At 33.9% G+C, this 27,256-nt stretch overlaps 3 protein-coding genes across 6 annotated transcripts; 1 reads left to right on the forward strand and 2 right to left on the reverse strand.

The window, feature by feature from the left end:
* Nucleotides 1-18: 18 nt before the first annotated feature.
* On the reverse strand, nucleotides 19-16,523 carry UGP (UDP-glucose pyrophosphorylase). Of its 4 annotated transcripts, XM_053759466.1 has the most exons (7): nucleotides 16,387-16,523; nucleotides 14,251-14,277; nucleotides 5,712-5,898; nucleotides 4,863-5,095; nucleotides 3,923-4,128; nucleotides 2,262-3,036; nucleotides 19-1,992 (listed from the first exon to the last, which is right to left on the reverse strand). In XM_053759466.1, exons 1-7 carry the CDS (start codon nucleotides 16,411-16,413, stop codon nucleotides 1,885-1,887), a joined length of 1,563 nt encoding a protein of 520 aa, XP_053615441.1. In that variant the 5' UTR covers nucleotides 16,414-16,523; the 3' UTR covers nucleotides 19-1,884. The 4 variants fall into 4 exon arrangements, with proteins under 4 accessions (XP_053615441.1, XP_053615442.1, XP_053615444.1 ...); XM_053759467.2 differs by lacking the exon at nucleotides 14,251-14,277 and having other exon boundaries at nucleotides 16,387-16,518; XM_053759469.1 differs by lacking the exons at nucleotides 14,251-14,277; nucleotides 16,387-16,523 and adding an exon at nucleotides 12,548-12,707.
* A 411-nt stretch (nucleotides 16,524-16,934) lies between these two features.
* Nucleotides 16,935-20,689, reverse strand: Svip (small VCP interacting protein). The gene is made up of 3 exons (XM_053759668.1): nucleotides 20,133-20,689; nucleotides 19,449-19,613; nucleotides 16,935-18,951 (listed from the first exon to the last, which is right to left on the reverse strand). Exons 1-3 carry the CDS (start codon nucleotides 20,190-20,192, stop codon nucleotides 18,937-18,939), a joined length of 240 nt encoding a protein of 79 aa, XP_053615643.1. The 5' UTR covers nucleotides 20,193-20,689; the 3' UTR covers nucleotides 16,935-18,936.
* A 2,567-nt stretch (nucleotides 20,690-23,256) lies between these two features.
* On the forward strand, nucleotides 23,257-27,000 carry ATPsynB (ATP synthase, subunit B). The gene is made up of 5 exons (XM_053759719.2): nucleotides 23,257-23,395; nucleotides 24,148-24,295; nucleotides 24,776-24,974; nucleotides 26,024-26,212; nucleotides 26,769-27,000. Exons 1-5 carry the CDS (start codon nucleotides 23,368-23,370, stop codon nucleotides 26,943-26,945), a joined length of 741 nt encoding a protein of 246 aa, XP_053615694.1. The 5' UTR covers nucleotides 23,257-23,367; the 3' UTR covers nucleotides 26,946-27,000.
* Nucleotides 27,001-27,256: the final 256 nt, after the last annotated feature.

The raw sequence follows: 27,256 nt of genomic DNA on the forward strand, positions 1-27,256 counted from the left end.
GAAGATAAAACAAAAAAATATATTTGCAACAATTTATTACAACACTTTTTGACGAAAATGGCACAGGTTGTACAATTTGAGGCCAACAAACTTGAGCCTAGTGGCGCCCTCTTTATAAATAAATTATTTAATCGAAAACAATGATGGTCGTTACGATTTTTGCTCTTGATAATAGTTACATAAACAAAGATCATATTTTATAAACATTTTATTATCGATAAACGTGTTATCTGAGTCTTCTATATGTAGTAATAGATATATAAGCAAGAGCAAATAATTATAATCCACTAACAAAACAATATATACATATATACAGCATCTTTAAATTAAATATTCGTTTATTAAATAATTTATTTTAATGGTGCCTCAACAAAACTCCATAAGACAAATTCATCAAGATAAATTACATAATTTATATTTGAATCAATGTTTTTAACACTTAAACTATTTAGTACATAAGTTATTACGTTTAAGGTTGTTATTATATAAAATAAAATCATAGACAACTTTCTAGTTATAGCGTGACATTCTTATTAATATTTCAATACGTCTAACCGATTTAGATCGATTTATCTAAACTAAAAATAAATAAAAACACGGAAATAACTTATTCAATAGTCAAATAAGTTAAACATAATAATATTAATTTTTAATTGTTATTTTTGATAAAATGACTTAGATCTTTCAAAGAACCCAACAATATAAATAGATACCAATAAACAATCTTTAAGTATATAATAACACTTCATAATTTAAGAAAAAAAATTGCCATGTCGTAATTTTTGCCATAATTTGACATATAGCCAATAAATACGCAACACGCAAAATGTGAAAAATTATAGAAAATAGTGAGACGATATATAATGAAATTATAGAAAATAAAAATGAGAGAGTGTACGTATTGAATTTATAAAACAAGTTTAGTCTATGGTATTTACAGTACAAACTGTTGCATCATTACGTAAATAAAGAATACACAAGATAAACTTGCTTACACAGAAAACAAACTTGCTAGAAAGCGAAACTAAACGTAATGTTTATTGAACTGTTTTTTATATTAATTTTGATTTTGAATCTGATTTATTTTTATTTCTTAGCCCGTAATGTAGAAATACGAAACAACTCTGTATATATTTTTTGCATATTTACCACTGACAACTGTCAATGATATTTTATAATAATTGACATTGATGTAATTTTTTTTTCTGATCGAAGCACACACTTAGATATAATATGTAATGCCGGTTATTACTGTCGGTAAGCGGTTCGTAAAACATGGTGATTTCGACGTACATCGCTGGATTTTCCTTGCGGTAAATACATACTACGCAATGTACATTCTTTCGCCGATAGTGGACAGCCTGCATAAAACTTATTTGTTTTCAAGTTACTGGCCAGCAGTTATGAAAATTGTTAAGAAAATAAAAACAAAAATGGAACGTATTCACTAATACTAATGTGATTATTTAAAAAAATGGTAATAAAACCATAAAAAAGGACATGATTACACGAAACCCATATTACTTTTTTAAATATTAATTACTATTAAGGGGAGGCAATAGCCTATTTACTAAGTGACAATGCGTATGAATAGAATATATCAAAAATACATTACGTAAGTTCTAATTTGATTAAGTTTATTTTCTTTTTCAACTAAAATTATTCGTTTCATTGTAATAATAAATATAATATTACAAGTTTATAATATAACGAAATTATGTATTTAGTTTGCAATCTTACGTACCGTGATTTATAATTTCAATTATAAAATCATACATTCAAAAATATAAATTTAATTCTATCTTTTGCACATTTTCACACGAATTGCCACTTTTTAAACGAATTAAACTACATTGTGCTTACTGCTGCAAACTACCCACTGACCTAGTGGTCCAAAATACGTAAATTTCCGGATACAATCTTGTTCTCCAGTAGAGCGCCCGACGGAATGTCGATACGGTCGCCGTGATTTGCGATTATGATCACTGTGCCCTGGAAATAGAGAACATTATTACGACACAGTTCACGAAATCATGAAAAGAAACTTCTAAAATTTAGCAAAAATATTAATTAAGATTAAAAAAAAGAATAATATTAACATTGTACCAGTACTTATTTATAAAATAGGATAATTAAATTGATTACTGCGTATGATACAATTTAATAAACACTAATGACAGCCCGCGGCGGAGTTCAAAGCGTTCAAAACGCTCGTGAAATTCACCCTAACACAAATAGAAAAAAAATTCACAGTAATTTACCTTCAAACAAACTCCTCTGCCAAAAGTGACATCGCCGGACACCGTCAAATGATCGAGCTCAATCAAATCCGGTATAGTAGAGAACCTGCTCAAGAAATCCTTCACTTTGGCGAAATGATTGTCGCCCAGCTTCACCAAAGGCGTTGTCGGGAACATCCTTTGCGGAGACATCACTAAAGATCCATGCGTCAGACTGTACAAATTCGACATTACCAATAACAAGTCCGATGTCTTTTTCACTGGCAAAAACCGACTCCTGGGTACATTAACCCCTATGCCCCCATCGAAACACTTCATGGCCGCCCCCACGGCTGTTTCAAGTTGAATTACATTTAGTCCGTCTGCCAAATGTTTATTATTCACAATGATCTCCATATTCAATGAGCCCTGGTCGACCACGCGTTGTATAGCATCCAATTTCGCCCACAAATTGTTTGTGTTGAAGAATTTGAACTGACTGACTGATTTGAAATCATCGACGTGTTCGTTGGGCACTTGAGCTATTTCGAGCAATCTCAGTTTATCTTCGTATTGTATTAACGTGCCTCCTTTAACGTCCGCCCTGGTTTTGTCCGTGACTTCCATGACAAACTCGATGGTGTTCCTTTGAGGGTTAGGGTTTAGAAGTAGGTTTAAGATGTTGAGGTCGACAGTGGCGCCAAGGTTGTCGATGTTGCTGATGAAGCAGTAAGTCCTGCCTTCCTTGATGAATTTCTGGAGGAGGCCTGAGTTGTAGAACGCTTCGTAGAAGTCGCCGTGACCGGGCGGGTACCATCTGTGAACAATATGGTTCAGTTATGTTTTTGTCGGAGTCTCTCAATCACGAACACAGACGAGCCACGAGGGTGAGATCTCTGCATGACGTATAAGTATGACACAAGCTTCAAACATAGAACACATTTTTTTTTTTCAAAAATCAACCCGCATGTCCATAACGGGGGGTGAAATTTGTACGAAAATCATGACTTTTGCGCTAACTTCACTTCACTGCTAACCGCCAGACTGATTTCGATGAAATTTTATATGTATGTAGATAAAGACCCCCATTCAAACAAAGGTTACTTTTTTCCAAAAATCAACCCCCAAATGACTATAATAGGGGGGGGGGTGAAAGTATAAACTTTTAATATAAATTAATATCGCCTGTGCCGCTTTCGCAGATAAACTACTAAATACACGCGGGCGAAGCCGCGGGCATGATGACTTTTGAAGCTTAAATCCGAAATTTACTACTTGTTTTCCAAAATCCCCAAAACACTAAAATGTGGGGGGTGAAAGTTATTGTCCAAGAAGTTAGTATTCTGACTTATGTAAACACATTGATTACAAAAAATATAATTATGCTGTGAGTTGCAACTATCCTACAGCGACGGCGACGAAGCTAGTAGTAATAATTGCTACAGGTAAACTTGGGGCAAAAATACATTTTTTGTATGTATGTTCGTAAGCGATAACTTTCTAACTGTTGGTCTGAATTTGTTGAAAGCTATGTTGACCTGTATGTTGGACCTGTCAATAGAATTTTTAAGTTCGTGGGGCATCAAAATCGGTTAAGTCGTTATTTAAATATTCACAATTTTGTAAAAAAAATTTCATCAAAGATATATTGAGTTCGCGGCGAACTATTTGTATTTATTATTTTGAATTTGAAAATCACTCACGCCTCGATATCAGCGTGGACGTCGCCGCTCCTGGCCACGGGCAGCAGGCTCTCCCGGTTGACCCTGGGGTGGCACGACTGCGTGAACGTGTGGATGTCCAGCTTGAGGCCCTGGTACTTGCGGATCACCTTCTGAGTGTCCTCCTCCGTGTTGAACGAGTTCATCAGCACCAGGGGCACGTTGCATTTGTACTTTCTGTTCAGATGCTGGAGAAAAAATGGAATACTGATCAGTTGAAAAATTATTATCATATATAAATTTAAATAGATCTGAAATTAATAATGAAATGAAAAAATTCTACAATCGGGAATTGAACTCGCGCCCCTGTCAATCCAATAGCCAGTTGCGGATAGACAGGGGCGCGGGTGATTTAATTGATGTTGACATTATACTTTACATTTAAATGACGCAGCTACTTATTAACAATTTATTAATATTTGTAAGTCTATAAGACAGAGCATAGTTATAACTTACCTACGCATCGATTTCAACTGTATTATTTAATGTGCATATCTACCTATGTCTCACAAATAAATATTCTTATTCTATTCGCTCATTCATTTTGACTGGACAAATGACCGCCTCCGTGGCAACAAAATGGTGCTTTATCTTTAACCAAATATAATTACAGAATCTAAATTATAAATACAATGAAAAATAAGTTTTTTTTTTTTTGCAAAAAAAAGCCATATTTGCCACAAGATTTTACAGCCGTCAGAGAGATCTTATTGCATTAACATAACACGTGACAAAAATATCATGACGGTCACGACATTTCTGTCATGTGTTGTAAAGCGTTCAGGAGTTCCCGCGTCGGGAGCCGGTCCTGATTGCACCGTCAGCTCATGCATATAGTTTTGTGTTTTTCCAATTTAATAACATTATTAATCGGAATTCTGAAAATTCCATTTAAAAGTTAAGTTAAACTATATAAACCAACCTCGATCTGTTGCACAGTCAAATCCAAAAACGTAAGCTCATTCCTGACTTGTATCACCGACTTCGGGCCCTTACAACCCATAGACGTGCCGAGACCACCGTTCAGCTTCACCACGACCAGCTTGTCCAGCATGTGGTGCACGTTGTCTGTGGTCGGCGTCTCTAGCGAACCGTAGTCTATGACCGCGCCTTCTGGAAGCTTCTCGATCTTGTCCCATGATACTGAGGGTCCCTCTGAAAGGAGATAGAAACGTTAGGTTGACATGTTGTGACGTGTGGTCCCGCCTTAGAATAGGACCACTCCATAACCTCCCGAGAATGCCGTAAGAGCCAATCAAGGAACACAGATTTACTTACGTCCAATTATATATTTAATAAATATAAAACATATTAGGACAAATCACACAGTTCGAGACTTGTGTTATGGGATACTAACTCAACGATCCTATATTTTTTAGAACAAATACATATATAGATAAACATCCAAGACCCGGGCCAATCAGAAAAAGATCATTTTCCATCATGAGCCGACCGGGAATCGAACCCGGGACCTCTCGGTTCAGGACAAGCACTTTACCACTGCGCCACCGAGGTAGTCTTTTTTTAGTTAGTTTTTAATATACTTATATGTATAAAAGCTATATTTACATTACATTTGTTAATCGACGTCTTTGGAAAAAGGCTGCGGTGAAGTTTGTTTCTTCTTCACCTGCGCTTTGGAAGCCGGCGGTAGACTTAGTTTCAAATAATTTATTGACGGAAGTTTTTAAGATCTAAGCATACATAAAGACAGTCAGACAGCGGGAAGCGACTTCGTTTTATGCCATGTAGCAATGAGTGAGACACTTACGCTCAGCAAGGAATCTATTGAAGAGGTTCTTGAACCCTATGAATTCTTTCTCCACCAAAGGCCGTCGGTTCTCCGGAATGGTGGACAGGATCCTCTCCAGTTCCACTTGGAGTCTGGTGAGGGCATCACGCTTGGTGGCCTCTTTGAAGTCTCGCGAGCCAGATGGTGTTCGCTGGTGGCTGCGGATCTGGTAAAGAAATATGTTTATTTTAGAACAAACTAGTTAGCTCGGTGGCGCAGTGGTAAAGTGCTTGCCTCTGAACCGAGAGGTCCCGGGTTCGATCCCCGGTCGGGTTGTTAGGTGGTAGGGTAATCTCAGGGTAGGTTGGAGTAGAAATAGGCAAAGGCAGACAGTTATATAATAGTATAATTGATAAGTAAAATACAGACCCTTCAAGGGTCTACAAATAATTTAAGATAATAAATAAAATAATAAATATATTAGAACAAATTACACAGATTGAGCTAGCCCCAAAGTAAGTTCGAGACTTGTGTTATGGGATACTAACTCAACGATACTATATTTTATAACCAATACATATATAGATAAACATCCAAGACCCGGGCCAATCAGAAAAAGATCATTTTCCATCATGACCCGACCGGGGATCGAACCCGGGACCTCTCGGTTCAGTGGCAAGAACTTGACCACTGCGCCACTAAGATATTTTATTATATATATATATATATATATATATATATATATATATATATATATATATATATATATATATTATTATTACACCGTACTGTGGTACGTGCCGACATCGTTATGGTAATGAATGAGTCAAAATGTGATTACAAAATATCAAGTGGAACAATAATTTCTCCTCGGTTTCTTTTTCCTCGGTGGCGCAGTGGTAAGATTCTTGCCACTGAACCGAGAGGTCCCGGGTTCGATCCCCGGTCGGGTCATGATGGAAAATGATCTTTTTCTGATTGGCCCGGGTCTTGGATGTTTATCTATATATGTATTTATTATAACATATAGTATTGTTGAGTCAGTATCCCATAACACAAGTCTAGAACTTACTTTGGGGCTAGCTCAATCTGTGTAATTTGCCCTAATATATTTATTTATTTATATGTCTATTTCGATGTAACCACCTCTAGCTTAATGATTGTGACTGCTAAATCGGATGTTCCGGGTTCGACCCTGGTTTCTGATGTACGCTTCGTTAGGACTACATAGGTAATAGCATATGACCTCTACAATCAACACGTAATAACCGCAATAATACCTAGTATGTGACCTCTACCTCTACATACACGTAACAACCACCACATTTTAAAACCTTGGTACCATATTACTACTAACAACTCATACGCATGCTTTATTACAAAAAAGAAAAACTACACAACTTCAAACTTGTTAGTTGGTGGCGCCACAATCTTTGTCCGGCGTGCGCGACGGCTGAATACACTTTAGTTCCGCTTTCCGCCACCAGAACATAAGCTGGGTCAAGTATACGGGTGTTATCGGCTCCATTACTTACGACCTTATGCTTAGGTGACTTTGAAATGTTTATAAAAAATATAGAAAATATAAAGCTGATCGTCCACCCCCAACTAAATTAAGTTATTTTAGCTTGCACCCACCATCCACTATAATTGTGGAATTTAGGTAGCATTCGGAAGCAAAATGTTTACAATACTAATATTATGAAGAGAAAAGATTGGCATTCTTATTTGTAAGAAAAAATAAAATAAATATTGGGCCGGTTTTTTTAAATATGGCACAGAGATAGGCGAAACCTTCAGGAGTAACATGTACTGGGTACTTTTATATTATTGTTTTACCCAAGAAAAGCCAGGGCGGGCCGCTAGTGTTATTATAAAACCTTATTTTTTTTTATTTATCGGCTGTACAATAGCCGATAAATAAAAAATGAACATACTACGTACATAACAAATAGTGTGCTGATATAATGAATGCATAGTCATTTTTTCAAGTTTAACCATTCGACCATACTCGTGGTCAGCAATTTTAAATTATTATGTAATAATGGAGTTGAAAATTATTGAATTTAAGTCTTTTGTAAGTGTCTTTGTCACGTGATTGATAAGACTCATTAAAAAGAAACACATACGTGTATTCTTATCAACAAATGAATTGAACCGTTTTGTAGCTGGGGCGACTAACATTGCGAATAAAATCGATTAACAAAGCGAGAAATTAAAAAGTTGACAAAAATACATTTATTTTAGAATATGGATTATTAAATAATATAATACTATCATAATATATCAATACCAATTAAAAAATAAATACCGTTTCAAACAAAAACTAAGAAAACATTGTTTTTAACTCAAAAGTCAAAATTAGACATTCCATTTCTAATATATAAAGATATATTAACTTATTGCTCCGTTTTGACGTGACAAAAGGACAAACACAGACACTTCCTCCTTTTATAATATAAGTATAGCTATTAAAATACGATAAGTCTGCAGTTCAGTTACTACCCCATAGTATGTATATACTGTGATTTATATATTTTTATTTTTTCCATCCAAATAACGTCCGCGACGATTACCACTAGTAGTGGTAATCATTCTCTAGTTAGTATTAATTGCTTGTGGATTACATAATATAATACCTATCAAGGTCAGAGATAAATTCACAGTACATATGTATGCGTGCGCTGACATGTATTCGTTTAATTTATTAATTTTTATATAGATTAATTACATTGCATGAATATCATTGTATTTGTATAAATTCAAAAGCCATGTACTTGTTTAGTGTGTTATTACGTATAATTCATTTTTGGAACAAGCTTTTATTTATTTAACGACATCGGTGCGCGATGTCTACTTTATGTCACTCTTGCGCATCGATTTTAACTTTTTTATTTTTGAAGTCTGTTATATTTTATGTTTTTGTCTTCACAGACAAATAAAAAGCAAAATCTTTATTACACTAATAGGGAGTTATTATTTAAAATAATGATAACCTTGTCATTATCATGACGCAAGCTCGAGTCAATTGGGTATTTAAATAAAATAAATAATTATGTAAAACATTTTATCGATGTACGAACCCTTCGACGAATCCAATCATTCTCCATCCTTATCTGCGTCTCTAAATTCTTTTTTTAAAACCATAAACTACACGCTTCTTTTTTAAATACGGTTTTAAACACGCTGATTTTTCTTTTTCACATACATGTGTGAAAATATTTGTACACGTGATTTTTTAACAATGACGTCTTGAAAAAACTTTGCCGCGAAAATGTTAAAGTTAGGTTATACAGATGGCACGGAACACCGTCGTTCCACGACAGACGGTTTACAACTAATTCCTTTATATCTATAAAACACTGCGAGACACATTGTGTGTATTTGTTGTTGCGATATTGTGTTATCCATGAGATAACTTGGCTGATGGAAAATAAGAATGGGTAATGTTTTTAGAATACGCAGCATATTTTATAACTTGTGAACTTGTTTCTTGCTGGATTCTTCATTGAATTGTGGGTCGTTATGTGAAATGAACATGGAATGAAACAAATACAATATGGTAAAAGTGATAAAGAAGATATATATGATAATTTTTTATAAGATTCCCATTAGACTGCAGGTTTTTTCATATATTAAGTAGTAAGTAATATAGTTATAGATATTAATTGTGTAAATCATGTCACAATGCAAAAATAATGTGTTATTGCAATTAATAATGTTAACTATTCATCATGAATCTGTGTAGATAAAAACCTAAGTGTTATTTGATGAAGAATATTGACGTTAGCTATACTTATCAACTCAGAATGATATAGCAAATACATACCTACTAATAATAAGCAAAAATATGTTGTAACATTGACAAGTTGGTATTTATTCATTGCCAGACAGAATCTGGCAATTTTTGTCACAGTTTTAAATTTAGACAGAATCATTCCTATCTTATAGCGGGCAGGATCAATGAAGTCACAACTTTTTTTTTACCTAAAACCCTTTATCTGTAGCGTTCTAAATGTTTATATCAATATTTTTCGTCTTTTAAATTTGTTTAATTAGTTGGAAATAAATAGTGTTATTAACCCTTAAATTCTGATTTAACTTGTATTTGTTTTATATTTATAATCATTGCATTGTGTGACACTATTTGTAGACCCAAATAAATGACAGAAAAAAAAACGCTTTCCCTGGGTAGGAGACGCCTAAAACGTATTTGTGTAGGAGTGGTTTAAAAAAAATGTATTTGTAAAATCTCCGTTTTCCCCTCTTGAGAAGCACTGTGCTGTCCAGCGTAATCGGAATATTATGTCAGTGGTGACATATTAGACGATGATGCTTGTGGTCTATCTACAAGGTTAGATCAATCGTTAACCAACTGCGCAGGGCAATGATTGTGCAATTTGTTTTGTCTAATTAGACAATTGGGTACGTCTGTGTGTTCGTTCATGGTGACAATGTTTCTTTCCCACATGTCTCAATATCTATAGAATATCGGAAGCTAGGTATCAGCTGAAGTAATCCGTCTCAAATCCTCATATTTTTTTCTTAGTTTTGGGGTTATGGAACACAACGCACAATGTTGGTCATCAATACATAGGGTAGATGACAAGGACAGAAAATTGAAAAAAATATATGTGCTCTACCATACTATAAAATAGATATATTACAGAACATTGTGATAATTCGTAGACTGTAAAAATGCCGCTGGAACATTGTATTATACGAGTAAAAATAAATCAAAGCAGTAAAAATAAACATATACAAAAACACCTTAATAAAAAAATTAAACTTTGAAACCATCGCCATATACGGAATATTAAGGTAGCTGTCGAACAAACACAACTTTGCCGCTAAGATATTACTCAATCGCGTCAAGTTAGAATATCATTTAGTGTTGAGGTAGAGTCCAAAAATTTTTGATTTATTTTATATCACAGCTTTGAATATATATATATATTATAATCAGCACTCGGATCACAATCATAACCTGTTTTGATATACCTTTTGACTATGTACATTATGTACTTTTATATATTATTAGAATAAAAAAAAACATTGAAAGAAACAATAACGGTAAGCCAATCTGGCATGATAGGGACCAACACTGTTCAAATGAGTTTCTTTTGGGCTTCTTCTCAGCAGTGGTCGTTCCGAAATGCCAGTAGTTTGTAGCTTGTGAGAAATAACTATAAATATAAAAATTGACGAGAAAAAGTGCCTGTGAAGGTCTAATTTCTGAATAAATGATTTGAATTTGAATTTGAAAGCATTGTCGTTAGTCTGTCGAGATGGTGTATGAAAACTTGTTAAGTATTACAGTTAGTTTTAGAAGAAAATTAAGACTTTGAAAAGAGACGAATAAACTAACAAGTGAGTGAACGTGTGTGTGTACTCGTAGAAAGAACTAGTTTTTCCCGCGACTTCGCCCGAGTGAATTTCTCTGCGAAAGCGGAACAGACACGATTTTCATACAAACTTTTACCCCCTATATAAATATTTGGAGACTGATTTTTTCCACACATTAAATTTTTTAAACACCAGTGGAAAAAATCTGGGATAGGTATATCCCAGTTTTTTTTTTTACACTGGTGTTTCTTATATTCGTTACAGTCCAACAAAATAAAAATGAGTAATCTACCCTATTGCACAGAGTAATGATGATTTTATGAGTCCCGGCTTCGTTCGGGTAAAACCTTAAGACTTTTTCAGCACACACTATCAAATTCAAACCCGCATCAAAATCCGTTACGTAGTTTTAAAGGGTGGATCTCTGAGCGTTTCGACCGATTGTTATTTTTCAAATTTTAACAAAAACAAGAATCGTTTTACTATCTTACATTAAAATCATTAATCTGTACTGTGATCTATGTCAATTCTACGAATGATTGGTTTTGGAAATGATTGCTTCCTCAAGAAAATTAATGGATAATGACAGCGCGGCCACAGCGGCCGAAACGCTCGGAGATCCACCCTTAAGATCTAAGCAAACATAGAGACAGACAAAGGGAAGCGACTTTGTTTTATATTATGTAGTGATTTTACAAAATTATTTGAGGATCATTTTTAGGTATTTATTATATATATGTATGCTATATCATATTATGCTATAATCTCACAATCATCTCATGTATAAATGAGGTATTATTTATAATTATTACAAAATAGACAAACATAAAAAAGCCACAGAGTAGCTCTCGGGCGAGGCGATTTTGGTTCCATTTATTTTTGCTAGATCCCAGTTTAGTAGTTCTCAGAGCGTTAATTTTAACAAAGACAAGAATATTTTTTACTATCTGACTTTAAAATAGTTAATCTGTACCGTGGTGATGTAAATTTTGTGAATGATTGATTTTTTAAATGATGCCTTCCTCAAGAACATTATCATAATGACAGCGCGGCCGCAGCAGTCAAAACGCTCAGAGAACCAGACCTTTAAGATCTCGTTTGCTATTGCCATTTGAACCCATCTAGTCAGACAGATAATATTAATCAAAGCTTTTTAAACAGCCTACACCTAAATATTATTAAAGACTTTATTACCTATTTCAATTTTATTAATTTATGATCAAAACATTTCTAGTTTAATTATCTTTTGTTTGGTCATGGGGTTGTGTTGTGACCAAGACAGAGGTAGTAATGATTATTGTTCTAAATATAAACATTGTGGAAATAATATATCAATATCAAGTGCGAAAAACTTTTTTAGGGTTAAAAGTAATAACTTTCAGCTGTTCCCACGTCGTTATCGAAGATTAAAATTGATTGTTACAGAAACTAGTATGTAAAAAACGATAACAAAACTTTATTCGTTTTAATTGCCAGCCCAAAAATCAACAAAACCAAACTACTGGCCACTAATAAAAAAAAAAGAATACCTTATTGAGTATATCCATTTCGGAAATAGAACAGCACTATATTTTTTTTAATTACGCGGTCTGACTGCCAGCGACTTACGCTGATCTCGCGACACTTGGAACTAAATGGGGGAATGATTGCTTCGGTCAATGAAGATAGCTTATCACAAACCTCTGAACTATGGCTATGTTAGACAATACTGGACGGAAATGTTTTATTATTCGATCAGTACGTTGACGTGCTTTCATACCTTCCTCACGCTTATTCTAACTAGCTGTTGCTTGCAACTTTACTTTAGTTTGTTACCTTTTTTTCTTGATACTAAAATTGGTCTACTCTTGATCCATCTAACTTGATCAAGCAGCAATATCTTAAATGGTATTTGTTTTTAGGGTTATATGTATACCTCAAAAGGTAAAACGGAACCCTCGAGGAATATATTCATAGTAAGTCTAGATAGACGTCTAGACAGACGGACAGATGTCCGTTTGTCAAGATCCTTTTTCTTAGGATTAGTCTGTCTGATCTCGATAAACTCAAAAACTACCGGACGGATTTTTGTATGACTTTCACCAACATTTAGAGTTCATTCATAGAGTGTGTTAACTGCACTGGTGTCAGATTTTATTCAAGTCGCCTAAAGGCTTCTGACATTACTTTTACAACTGCCTACTGCCATCTAGTGACAAGTAGTCGCATACACACTAGTTAACTAAACTGTGATCTACGAAAACTACTATATACCTAAGTCATATTGGTATGGCAAACTCATGTGGCACGAGTAGAACTCGAACCTGGGACCTTTCGATCACAGGCGGGCGGTATTACCCACTGGACCAGAACACAGCCGCCACATAAATTTATAGTGATTCCTAAAGGTCTAAATGTACCTACATTTTATTTTGATTTTACCCGAGCGAAGCCGGGTCCCGCCGCTAGTATAAGCTATAAGAAAAGAACATGCAAACTGGGTCCTCTGTAAATACATCCTATCCATAAAATATTACACGCAAAAGACATTGAAATAAATGCTTGTAGAAAATAACCAATGGAAATAAAATTAGAATGATGCAATATATTAAATATCTACGAAAAAAATGTTACATTGATCAACCTAATCTCCCACATGTCGAAAATGTACCTACCTATAATGAGAAGGTGAATGACGAAATGAAATAGCAATAAAATTATACAATAGAGAAATTTTGTTAGGTTTTAAATAAAATTTAACACAAATAAAGGATGACGCCCCGTGCGTTATGCCGATTTTTGGGAGGGACTTTCCGATTTTCAACTCCAGAATTTACTGTCCCGCTTTTTTTTAATTTGCAGCCAGAAGCCATTAAAACGACACCGACATACTTTTTACATATTTATAAGTAATTTAAATTTATATTCGAATTGATTTCTCGTAAATACAGATAAAAACTGCATAACCATATTAATTTGTGTTTTTATTTACTATGTTCTTACTATAATAGTGAATACATAGTGAAAATTTGTTAGTTTTTAAATAAAATTTAAGACAAATAAAGGGATAAAATAAAGCACAGAGCATACCCTTTATTTGTGGTTGGTTCAAATTACAACAAATACTGTTAGTAATACATTAAAACCCCTCTAATCCTAAATGTAAAGCATTCCACGAAAATATATAATGAAAAATTTAAAAATATATTCTACCAGAGATTAAAATCCAATAACCCTACAAAGAATGGCTTACCGCTGGCTTCAGTCTGTTGTCATTTTCCTGAAATTTATATTAAGGCACATGTTAGTATCAAAAAGATTAATAGCATACAATTAGGTATACTTAATATATGACAAAGATGGATTTGGCTCCGGATATAATCTGGGAATATATGGTACTGCCCAGGAAATATCAGTCTGGAGTATGATTGTGAAGATCGTACATAAAAATACTACTTATATAGATACCTAGTATAAACTGACTCAATGTCATTTTTAGGCAAGTCTTCCCTTCTTGCTCCTACGCGTGTTAATGCTTTTGAGATTTGGCCCTTTTCAATAATTCTATATCCTGTTTACTATCAACAATGTTCACAATCTATTTATTGATATAAAATCATAATTACTTTTATTAATAAAGCCGATACAGTCAAATGCAAATCAACTCGCAAATATTGAAAAAAAAATGCCAAAGGAATTTAAAAGTATTACTCTGGAATCAAATTCTTTGTTTTGAATAAATAACTTATTAATAATTGCGAAAAGTTAAAAGTATCGAGACTAGGTACTATTGTTGACAATGTCTTTTTTAAATGCATATAAATGCTATGCATTCAAAAACTACATTGTCAACAAAATATTGTAAATTTACTTTCATTACAGTATATTTATGATGCTATTATTTCAAATAAAAGATTAAGAATATTGATAACAAATACTTTGTGTCACATTGTTAAAACTTCAGTTACTATTTAAATAGCAGTGCCGGCGTTATGGCAGAGCGCCGTTTGGCTTACGCCCAGGCTACTAGATGTAATGGGGCGCCACATCGTTTCTGTCACCCCAGAGATAGTTTGCATCTGGCCAAAATAATAAAATTAGCTACTTAAAAGTGCTATTGATTCTATGATAGAGAAATAAAATAAAAATGATTATGCCTCATTTTATGCCTGGCCATATTCCATGCATACATCAGTTTTTTTTTATTGTAGGTAGTTTGTTGTTCACAAGTCTATATCATGTTCTCAACAACTGGCCATTCATATCTTGTGAACAATTAAATAACTATTGGTAGAGATGTTTAGACATGAGAGTGTAACAAATTAAGTAAAAAATAACACTACACTATACTACTAAGACTAGGTAAATGGGGTAAATTAAGATATTTTGTTATTTAATTAAATTCAAATTAATGTTATTTATGTTTGAAACAGACAAGACAGACAGACACACAAGAAAACATAGATACACAAGTAATAGAAAGAAGAAAACACTTGCATCAATCAATTTATCCCATGTAGGGATCTCTTCCAGTCAACCGACAGGGAAGACATAGCTATAATTACACACCTTGTATATGTGTACACTTATATTTCCATAATTAAATAAAACATTTAATATATACAATAGTTTTTACATACATGTAAAAACATGGGTGAAAAATGTAAACCACAATAAAAATTTTATATTTTCAATATTTATAGGTTTTAAGAGATTTGGTAATAATATCCCAACAACATACAATGCATGGACAACAACTTTATCAGAATGATTGTAAGAAAATATTTATTTATTTACTTAGGACAAATATTAAACTTTACATAAAGATGACCTATATTTTTAACTAGTTAACGAATTAAATAGATAAGAGGTACTTTGATAGATTCATTGTAATAAAAGTTTCTCTTATTTATATATTTTACCTTCATAATTGTAGGAAAATATAGACGTGGTCACAATTTTAAAATTGATCTAATAAGATGATAGATACCTATCATTACATATCTCATTATTACAAACCTCAAAACAGTAAACATTTAGATTAGATAAGAGAAAATTACTAGTAATTTATATACCTTTATATAAAAGTAGTAATCCAAATCCAAACTTTCCTATGTGAAATATCAAAAATGAACGAATTTTAAAAATTATGTAATGAGTCCAACCAACATAAATATTTTTAGGTCAGGTAGATAGATTTTTGTAAAAAAAGTATATAAATGTTTTGTTTACGTATGTTCTCTTTGTTTACGATATTGTGTAAACTTGGGGTCAAACATGTCGGGTCACATGACCTCTAAATTTAGCAAGGTGAACAACAAGGTGTCAAGTCACATAAATAAATAGTTGTCTGTGACGAGGCTTATCATAAAAGTTAACTGATACTAACCTTCTTATCTACCTCCGTATCAACCATGGCTCCTCAATAGTTTTTTAGAGTATGTAAAACAATCACAAAACTTTATTGATAAGAACACCGACAAACAACTCCGACCTACAATGGAATGCAAGTTTTTAATAATTTACCGAGAAGTCATTTTTGACAATGACAGACAAAGCTTAAACATTCTTTTTTTTTCTTCAAATAAGCTGCACAATCATGTCAAGCATAATGTTTATAGTACCAGTACATTGACCGAAAAACTTTGGCGCGTGCGCTAATATATTTGCGAGAAAGGGTATTTTGAACCCGAAACCTACACATGTTCTTAGAAACCTACAATACAACGTCTTCAATAACCATGAAGATCATAATTTTTGCAAACTTTTATCTTTACTATCTTTGCATGTTCCCGGCTGCTTTCTGGGTTGTGAAGCCACGAAGTCCGGGTCAGTGTAAAAAAAAGACCTTAATTTTTTTAAATATTCGCTAGCTGTGATTTTATGGGAGGATATGGAGTGCTCCTATTCTAGGGCGGATATAAAACAACAGAATTATTTTTATTGGACATGTATAATTAATATTAATAACTTAAACATACTATACATTAACAGAACATTAAAATATACATCAGTGCACATGTCCGGCAAGTAACGATATTATAATTTTTTTTAGAAATAATAACGCTTACTCCTCTTTAAATAAATTACGAATAAAATAAAACGGGAAACAATTTTATTACATACTTAAGCAGAATAAAATATAACTGCCGATTGTTAAATTAAAATATATTTTGGCAACTAAACATACTTATCATGAGGAGCATACAATGAAAAAATATTAAATAATAAAAATGGATGTGTATAAATAGCATTTGTAAATATCTCTATCAAATCTTCATATTTATATTATGTACAGTGATATCATCATTATAGTATATAGTCAGTTTCCATAGAATAATAGTACCAGGTCACTTGATTCACCTACGTAGAAAATACAGTATCGCAGATTGATTACTATCCTAAGCAGCCAAAAACTAAACAGAACTTTAAAATAAGGCGTCTAAGCTTGGCTGTCAAAAATTAAAAAAAAAAGTGTCCAGTGATTTCAAAAGAGTTATCGGTTGATTTCGGCAATCATTGTGTTCGACGGCTGTGCCCGATCGATAAATATTAAACACGACACAACACGACACGACACGACACGGTGGATCGAACCCATCTGTTGAACGTCACACTCACATTTTAGGGTTCAAAAACACTTGTTCCTTATTCGTTTCATAGAGATAGAAAAAAAAAATTTTTCTACCTTTATGGTACACACAATTTAAACTATTGTCTGCTTGAATGTTCAATTTTCAAACAGAGGAGTATTTGCAAAAAATATATATACCGGATTAAGTTTAAATACTGGTCAAACTTTCTACATTTTGCTCAGTACCTACTCAACGCATACATTTTTTGTCAAATATATTTAAATTGTTATAACTCATTATGTATACATAAATAATGTACTGGTATTACACGCGCACGTACCTTTTTATCGGACGTTTTGGATCGACGACCCTTAGTTCCCGAACTTGCTTGTCGTTCGATCCCCAACTTCCGAGATGTAAAAAGGTACGTATAACAACTACCTGTACCTCATTTATATTTAATAATGAAGTTAAAAATTCGATATTACGTACATATACAATCACCGGCAATACTGCACATCGACGTTTAGAGATCAGAGATATTCAGCGTTGTCACTGTAAGAGATAGAAGGATCCAGTAAACATATCTCTTTCTAACAGTCGATGTATGCCTACTCATCGCCGAGGACTGTACAGTACATTATAAGGTCGTTTGCCCATGGCCACGGCACGACACGACAAAGCACAGATCCCAGGCCCACTATGTGTCTCTATCCCACTTTGCAAATATTGTAAAGTGTGACGAAGACACCTAGAGCACCGAGATTTCGGATCATGACGCCATGGACACACAGCCTAATGCGTGGAACGAGTGCCCAAGTTTAACCCTCTAATGCAATGCTCTGCAATGATCGCGTACGTGAAACAATTTCTCTAATGAATTCACAATGTCAAAGGCGGAAAATATTCGCATCATTTAAGCGCGAATTTTCCATTTTAGCAGTGACCGTTAAACTTGTGTGGAATTCACTATTTGGCCACTGACATTGAGTCAGAACTAAAATGGAATTCCACAAAAATTCACAACACCATTCCTGCAATTGATACCCTTGGAACATTCAAACATGTGGTTGCTTCAACTTCCCTTGAAACAACAGCAGTGATGTCTGAACGAACGAGGTACAGAAATAGTATTGTACAACGGGTGCTTTAACACAAAATTATTTTACAAACTGGGAAAAATTAATGGGTTAATTTTGATTTTCATATTTAACATTGTGGTATCCCACGCAGCTACTTTCAAATAGCCTTGTGTATCAACGTTCGATTGCCAAAAACGGAATAAGCTATTGTAGGTGTTAAATTTAATTCTTATATCTATATTTTTCCTCCTTGGTTTGCCTGCATTCAGGTGTTGCCTCGTCTCAGTTGGACGTCCACTGGAATCAAAGAGAAAGTGTGTTCAACAATAAGTTCAATAAAAAGCCAGTATTGTCTGCATCAACTTTTTTTTCTTTTCTAATTCAATGTACTAAACAATTTTGTATTTATTTTTTAAATCTCATTTTAAAGGGATTTTATGTAGTTACTAAAATAATAATCATATTCATAAAAATGCTCCTAAGTAACTCCTTAAGTACAAACTTAATTTTTTATTCAATAAATTTACTTTTCTCAGTAATCTTAAATAATAATAATAATTTATTCCTCCTCACAAAGTACATACAAACTTGTTGCAGAGTATGGTCAAAAATTAAGAATTGCACAGAAAAATTCAACAAATTTTTTGGCATTCAATTTAACAACATTTTTGAAAGACTGACACTACCTGAATATGCAGTCCCATTTGTCTATGACAGAATTTTCTGAGCGCTGATTTTAATCATCTTATTGTTCTTAATATAAAAAAAAAAGTTATATTAAAAAAAGTTGTTACCCTCAAGTTGGCCCCGCCTGCCTTCTCCAGCTCCTGCTCCCTCCTGTCCATCTCGTCCGCCTTCTCTTGCAACCTCTTCACTCGGTCCGGATCTTTCACTCCTCGAGCTGCTTGCTCGGCGGCTCTCCGCTCAGCAGCTTCAACTTGCTGTCGACGTCTCGTTTCCTGTGCCAATACACATCTTATTTTTTTTTAGTCCTGTACTCCTGACGAGGGAATAAATGAGTGAGGTATGTAATGAGTGAATAAGAAAAGAAATTGATATTCATAAATAAGACTCACAAACTTTTATCGAAATTTAAATAGGTACTTGATAAAATGGCAGTTGTAATAAAGTATTTATTACCAATATGTTTATAGAACTTTAATTAATGTGTCATCATGGTAGCTGTTTCCTTAAGTAAAACGCTCAAATAAAAACACTAAATCATTGAATAGTGAATTATTAATGTGAACCAGGAACACATCTGTTACTATACTATAATCTATATGTAGCCTGTATATAACAAAAAATAATTTTGTTATATACAGGCTACTTACAGATTAGAGACCTGTTGAACATATTTGATTGCACAATATGTTATAAATATATACCTACTTATCGTACTTACACGAAACAAGGAAACATAAGAAAATTGCGAAATAAAAAATAATAAACTTAGAATGAAACAAATTAAAACTTACGGCATCTGGAGTCAACACATCTGAAGCGGAAGGCTTACAGCAAGATGTGACAATGCCCATATTTAAATAAGTATTTAGTTATATCGGGCACTTCATTAATTAATAAATTACTGGACTAATTAATTCAGATCACATTCACAATAATCTCTTCACTTTATTTATCATTCATCCATCATCAATTCTTGAGTTGACTGATGTCAAGCAATGTCAAAAAGTCATGATTATTCTGACACTCTTGACAATGACAAAATATCATCTTTATAATCAATCAATCAATCAATCAATCATAATAATAGTTATGTAGTACTCCGATTATGTTCACTATGTAAAAACTCGACTATGCATATTTAACACATTTAGTTACGGAATATAACACTTTTACAAAATTATAGATAAATAAATATAGGTCCAATTTTTACATTAATTAACAAAACGCAGTTTCACATCTATTATAATCGTTTAAAAAGTTGAAAAATAAGCTATTGCATAAAAGCAACGGTAAAGACAAAGGTAAGATATATGAAACTTAAATGTAATCAAGGTGACTTGAGCATAAAATATCGATCGTTTATCTAGCGCATGCGTAGTTTACGGATACTCAACCACGCAGGTACATTTAACAGCACATCAAGTTACCCTTCATAAACATTCAGGCGCGGTAATAGCAGCGAGTTTGCAATGAATTTGGGTAGATTGTTCTGCTGTTGACTGTACTGTAGTCAATATAAGTAGGTATCCGAATTCAATGAATTTTTGCATGATGATAGGGCTTTACGGTAACTAGCTCAGCATTTGGGCTCAGCACGAAGAAAAATATTAATCTATTCCATCCTACATATCTCAAAAGTTATTAGTTTACTACTTACATCACGAGAATATTTTTACCTATTAGAAAGTGTGGTGTGGCCAAATTAAAAAAACAACTTGTTACACGATACGACTCTGTCTGCTCAATAGAATGTGTTTTTCTAAAAATTGGCTATAAAATATGCTGACATTGCCAACACTGCAACGTTATTTTCACATATTTTCACATTATATTCCGTTCATAATAAATCAATATACAATAAAATACCTTAATAATTTGATAATTATTTTTATATTCATTGAGATGTATCTAGTAAATTCGAAATGTAATAGTTACTACTAAAACACTCAAGAATGTAGGTAGATACATTCATGCTCAAGCAAGTAACAGGATATTTTGCGGAAATGTAAAATAAAAATAAATGGATAGTTTAATAAACCAAAATAAACATCATATGAACATGCTTCAACAAGGAAGAAATGCTGGGAAGAACACAGACACAAAAGTAATTTATATTGTTCCACTAACCATACGAATCCGAATGGAATTAATATTAGCCATTTCCAAAACTTGATTTCGTAAAGGTAAATTAAAATGTTTGGATGGTTTATGAATGATAACAGGGTCTATAAAATTTGATTAAACTAAGAATAAATTATTATAAGCAAAAACAAGTGAGTATTGGGGAACAGACAGAACAGAACTAGCATCGATCAGGTTAGCGGGCATCGTTTGCGGATATAGCGCAAGTGCAGTTTAATAGCGTTCGGTATTGATTTATGCGCATTTCATATCCAGGAACTGTACAGGTAACTGCATATCGATTACCTCGCAATCTTCGCAATATACGCGTTGTAGGTATGAATAACAATGAATCGTGACGCATTGATATACTGTTGACTGTAGTGGCGGGTTAAAACAATTGCCAACAGAAGGCAATTCAAATTTTGCCGCCCCTTCTTAACCTTAATTTGGAACAGGCACTCTTTGACAAAAGGTTGTCATTCGTCCCTGCATTGCATCCACAGAGTACTTTCTATTTATAATGAAAATTGCATCCAAATGTACTTTCGCAAACACGTAGTGTAAAAAGAGCAAGTCGGACTTACGAAGGGTTTCATAGCTTATATTTAGTTACCACAAACTTATATTGGCATACACCATACATTTTTAATTATGCCAAAAAATAAAATGGGGCTATCAGTACCTATTACTGATAATAATTATGTGCATTGTCAAAACATAAAAAATCGAAAACCAAAATGTATCCAAAAAAATCTATAAGAATTGTTTATAATACTTAGAGTGTGCCACCTGACTACTACGCTTTATAGTAAAGGTAGGTTCAGTGCAGCGGTTTACACAAAGTCGATTTTCATTGAAAAATTCTTATTATTCTCTTTTATTTATTTATTTTTTGCCTATGCCAGGGTCATTGCCGTGAGAGCGAGAGAACACGATAAACTATGAATTAGAATAATTGGAGTTTCAAACTACGTCCATACGTCCATAAATTCATTGATATTTTGGGATAAACGCAAACCTCAATAACTATGGTGATAAACGATAATATTAAATTTGTATTACTCACATGTATTAATAGGGTCTTTAATATTAAGCACTAATTTTTTTGCAATGATTAAAAATTTATGGTGTGTAATGCATGCAAATAAGTTTTTGTTGCTACGGAATCCTTCGTGAGCGAGTCCGACTGGTTCTTAACTGGTTTTCCATTCAATTTTTCTTCCTTCCTCAATTACAAGTATGGATAATGATTATGATTGATATTAATTTAATGATTTTATTTTTCAAAGTCATACTGCACAATTCGTAGCGGTTCATTGAATACATCTATCTACCAAATTTCAACATTATACGCACATAGTACGCATAGTCTCCGAATAAAATGACTGTGAATACTGGCAGACGGACTCACTTAACATAACGAAACTATTGGGAAACTATTGGGGTTAGGTTTTTATCATTTGGCTACGTTACCCTGAAACGCCAAGTTCCTCAAGTGCGTGGCAGGTTATGTGCTGAAATCTATTAATTGCTAAACCTTATAAACGTTGTGGTTTGTAGAAATCTCCTACAGTCGATCACATCTCCGATTGCCTTGTATTATTTTTTTTTGTCGTTGTAATAGGGGTTCGTTTGTAATAAAAAATAAATTTGGGTTATATATACCTACTGTACTTATTTTATTTTCTAACAACTTTACACATAACAACCGATTCAATATCAATCTTTTTCAAAACCATAAACATATTGTGTCAGTCGATCGATTTATAATACGACTTCTTATGTCACTTCTATAATGTCGACTTATCGACTATGTTTTTTTATTGGGCAACACTAACGCAAAGTACATTTTCTGAGGGGTTGTAGGATTTTTTGAAAAATAATAAAAATCGTGTTATAAAAATGCTATCACGCGCGGCTTTGCGTTCAGGTATGTAATATAAATAAATACTCTATTTTTATATTAAAGTTGTTTTCGAATAAACGCCGATTACAATCTTAACCTCCGTGGTAAAGTTTATGTAATCGCTATCTGTCAAGTCCTGTAATTCATGTCTTATTAAATTAGCTTTTTTAAAGGTATTGGAGGTTTTACATTTTAAATAATTATCGTTTCAATGTTCTTGCATCGTAATTGTCTTGTTTAATGTCAAGAATCGTAATATATAATATTCATATAATTTTATGATTACTTATATGTTTCTACCCAATATTGCATAGGGCTCCGAACTATTCACAAGATTTTCAAATTCACCCTACACCTACACGTGGAGTATGAAAGCAGACAGGAATTTGTTGACTATAAGACTGCCTCAATGTTGTAATACAAAATGTTCTACCCATTTAGACATAACTTTTTTTTAACTTATCCTGTCCCACTGCTGGGCAAAGGTCTCCCCCAACTTGTTCTATCATTTTTCACACTAGTTACCAGCCATGTCTCATGAAGTATGGAGATTTTATCTACTATTTAATTTTAGTTTCTACAATAAATTGTTTATGTAAGAGGTTCAATAATATATTATTTCTACAATATTTATTATTAATACACCTAGTGCTTCAATAATTTTCTCTATTGAAAATTATTAATGCACCTAAATCTTTGTAGTTGTCTCATTATTTTAAATTGTGTCTGGTTTCTGGAGCAATGAAGTGTTTTACTTACTTTAATTTTATTTCCAGTCGTTGCCCGACAGTCCACGCCCACAGCGCTGGTGGCGGCCCGGGGCTCTGCCTCCGAAGTCTCCGGAGTGAGAGACGAGCAGAACTTCCCCCGTCCGGTCCGAGGGGAACCCGGCAAAGTCAGGCTAGGATTCATCCCAGAAGAATGGTATGGCTATACTTAACTAAAAAAAATGACCCAACCAATATAGTACTAAACTGTGAACTGTCTGAAATGTCTCAGGTTTGAATTCTACTTATGCCACATGACTTTAACTAAGCTGATTCATATATGAATAAACCACCTATTCCTGCTGGTGAAGGAAAACACAGTGAGGAAAGCAGTTGATCAAACCTTTGTGAAATAGAGAAGGTAATGGGAAACCACTCCTAATAATATTGCCTAGGAAGATGAGTGTTACAACCTGCAGCCGTTAGGAGTATGAGAAGGGGCTGGAAGACTTTAAAATCCAATTTATAATAGCAAAATAACTGGCCACTTAATGTCTGATAATTTCTATACTTAATTGATAGCTATTGTTTAAGAACTGAATTAAAATAAAATGCTCAATTAATATAAGCCAAGTGAATTGACTATAGAACTTTGAAGTAGCCTATTATTCAATAAATAAATGATTAAATGTTCCAGGTTCCAGTTCTTCCATTCGAAAACCGGTGTGACCGGTCCGTACACATTTGGTGTGGGTCTCACCACATACCTGTTCAGCAAGGAGATCTACGTCATGGAGCACGAATACTTCACTGGTCTGTCTCTACTTGTGATGGTCTGGTTCGCCACTAAGAAGTTCGGACCAAGCGTAGCTTCCTGGCTTGACAAGGAAGTAGATGTGAGTTTAATAAAATTATTCTCATTCTCAAGTAACAAAAATTATAAATTGATTAATTATAAATGTTGCAGTGAAACATTTTGTCAAAATCCCTTTGTTGATAATGTAAAATTTTAAAAAACTAAATCATGTTTATTTCAGATAATCAAATACTGATTGATTACCCACATTTTGATTATTCATTTCATTCATTCAAAGGTCAAAATCATAGCCTCAAGTACCAAGACATGCGAATATGAGAAATAAATAAATCATGAATACCATATCACCCACCCATAAGAGCACCCTTAGAGCCTGGCCTCATCGCTGCTCTGCAATAACGAAGCACGTTGCTCCGTTCTCCATTGCATTCTACATGTAGTTGTGCCATTGAAGTGCGTCGACATACATCGAAAGTCCATACAATTTATGCGTTAATCCGTCGACGGACGTCAACGCATCAGAGGACGGCGAAGCGCAACAGAGCAATGGGGCCGGGCTCTTATAAAGAGATATAAATTGTAACTTTATTGTTTACAGATAACTATTGTCTAAAGACATGAAGACTGTTTGCCAGTCGATTTTTGTTAGTATTCTTAGTTATTTTAATTTCAGGATAGATTACATTCATTCCAGTAATATTAGTCTTTTCCTGTTGATATACCAATTGGTATTGGTATTATATTGTTTCATATTAATTCGAAGTATAGTAGTTTAGATTGGAAGTAATAATTTTAAATAAAAAACTTTTATGTCTAATGAATCTTAGTGTCTGATGATATTGACACTGAGCACCTAGTCTGGTAGCGAATGGCATACATAGAATAATCCAGCTTCTCCCGCGCTGATTGTAAAAGTCAATCATGCCACTTGACGAGATGGGTAGGAATACTTGGCAGAAGCAATACTCGACTTATAAAATCTGACAGCAGTGCAAGGAATAACAAACTCGAAAAGGTGAATTTGCCAATAGTAGTAATGTAGTAAAGGTCATGTCAGATGCCTTTAAGCGACTTGAATAAAATCTGACTCTATTGTTAACACCGCTTAAAAAAATTTTCTTATTATAGGCCGTGGAATCCAGCTGGAACGAAGGTCGCAAGGAGACCATACAAACTCTGGAGCAGGCCATCGAGGACGAGAAGAAGTCCCAGTGGAGGGCGGAGGGACAGGAGCTGCTGGTGCAGGCCAAGAAGGAGAATGTGCTGTTGCAGCTGGAAGCCGCTTACAGAGAACGCGCCATGTACGCTTACAGCGAGGTAGGATTGTTTACAACGAGCGAAAAGAGACTAGTGCAAAATGTGCAATTCTCAAAAATGAGAATTTGAAATTCAAATTTTTTCAATGCGCACATTTTATGATGTGCACGTTTTGCGAAATGTTCATTCTGCGTCAAGTACTTATTTTACGCTTGTAATGTCTTGTCTATCCATCATCCATCCATATGCCATAATAATATAGGTTATCGTAGATATTACAGCTTTTTTCTGATACTGTTAGGAACTACATAAAGAATGTATAAACTGATTTACGTATTGTATACATATAAAACAGGGTTTTTAATTAATTTCGATTCGACAGGATAAGAAGCCTTGATAGCTTGATTATATCAACAACAGCATTCCCAAAGTGGGTGAATGAAATAAAAATTAAGACTATGAAATACCTAATCTCTGCCTCCCCCAATAAGAAACAGACGTGATAATATGTATGTGAGCACAAAATAAAAACTTTTTCTTTAGCCAATCGATTTACATTCAGGGTTGACTTCAGGCAAGCGGCCAGTCGTAAAATCGCAATCTGCTGAATTTCCAGGTTAAGCGTCGGTTGGACTACCAGTTGGAGAAGGCGACAGTGGAGCGCCGCATCTCCCAGAAGCACATGGTGGAGTGGATCGTGAACAACGTGACGAAGGCCATCACGCCCGACCAGGAGAAGCAGACCCTGGACCGCTGCATCGCGGACCTGGGCGCCATTGCCGCCAGGAAATAGATTCGTTAGATTGTGTACAAATTGTAATTTAAAATAAATCATCGTAACAAGTTGATTCGGTTTTTATTATCTGTACCAATATTTTAGTCTCTTCCTTTCAAACCATTGAAATTTTGAATAGATATAATTAATGACCCCAGGTGAAACTTAGGTTATAGACTTGTGGCCAATAGCTAGATTTAAAGTATATTTTATTAACTAAAATGAGAGCTAATGCGATCGAATTCGCCGCTAATTTAATTGCGTGGGCGCGCACAACAACGAAAAAAATTTGTATCAAAACGGAACCCTTCCCAACACCAATGCCCCTA

This window comes from Plodia interpunctella, chromosome 19 (assembly GCF_027563975.2).
Source record: "Plodia interpunctella isolate USDA-ARS_2022_Savannah chromosome 19, ilPloInte3.2, whole genome shotgun sequence".
Taxonomy (NCBI): Eukaryota; Metazoa; Arthropoda; class Insecta; order Lepidoptera; family Pyralidae; genus Plodia; species Plodia interpunctella.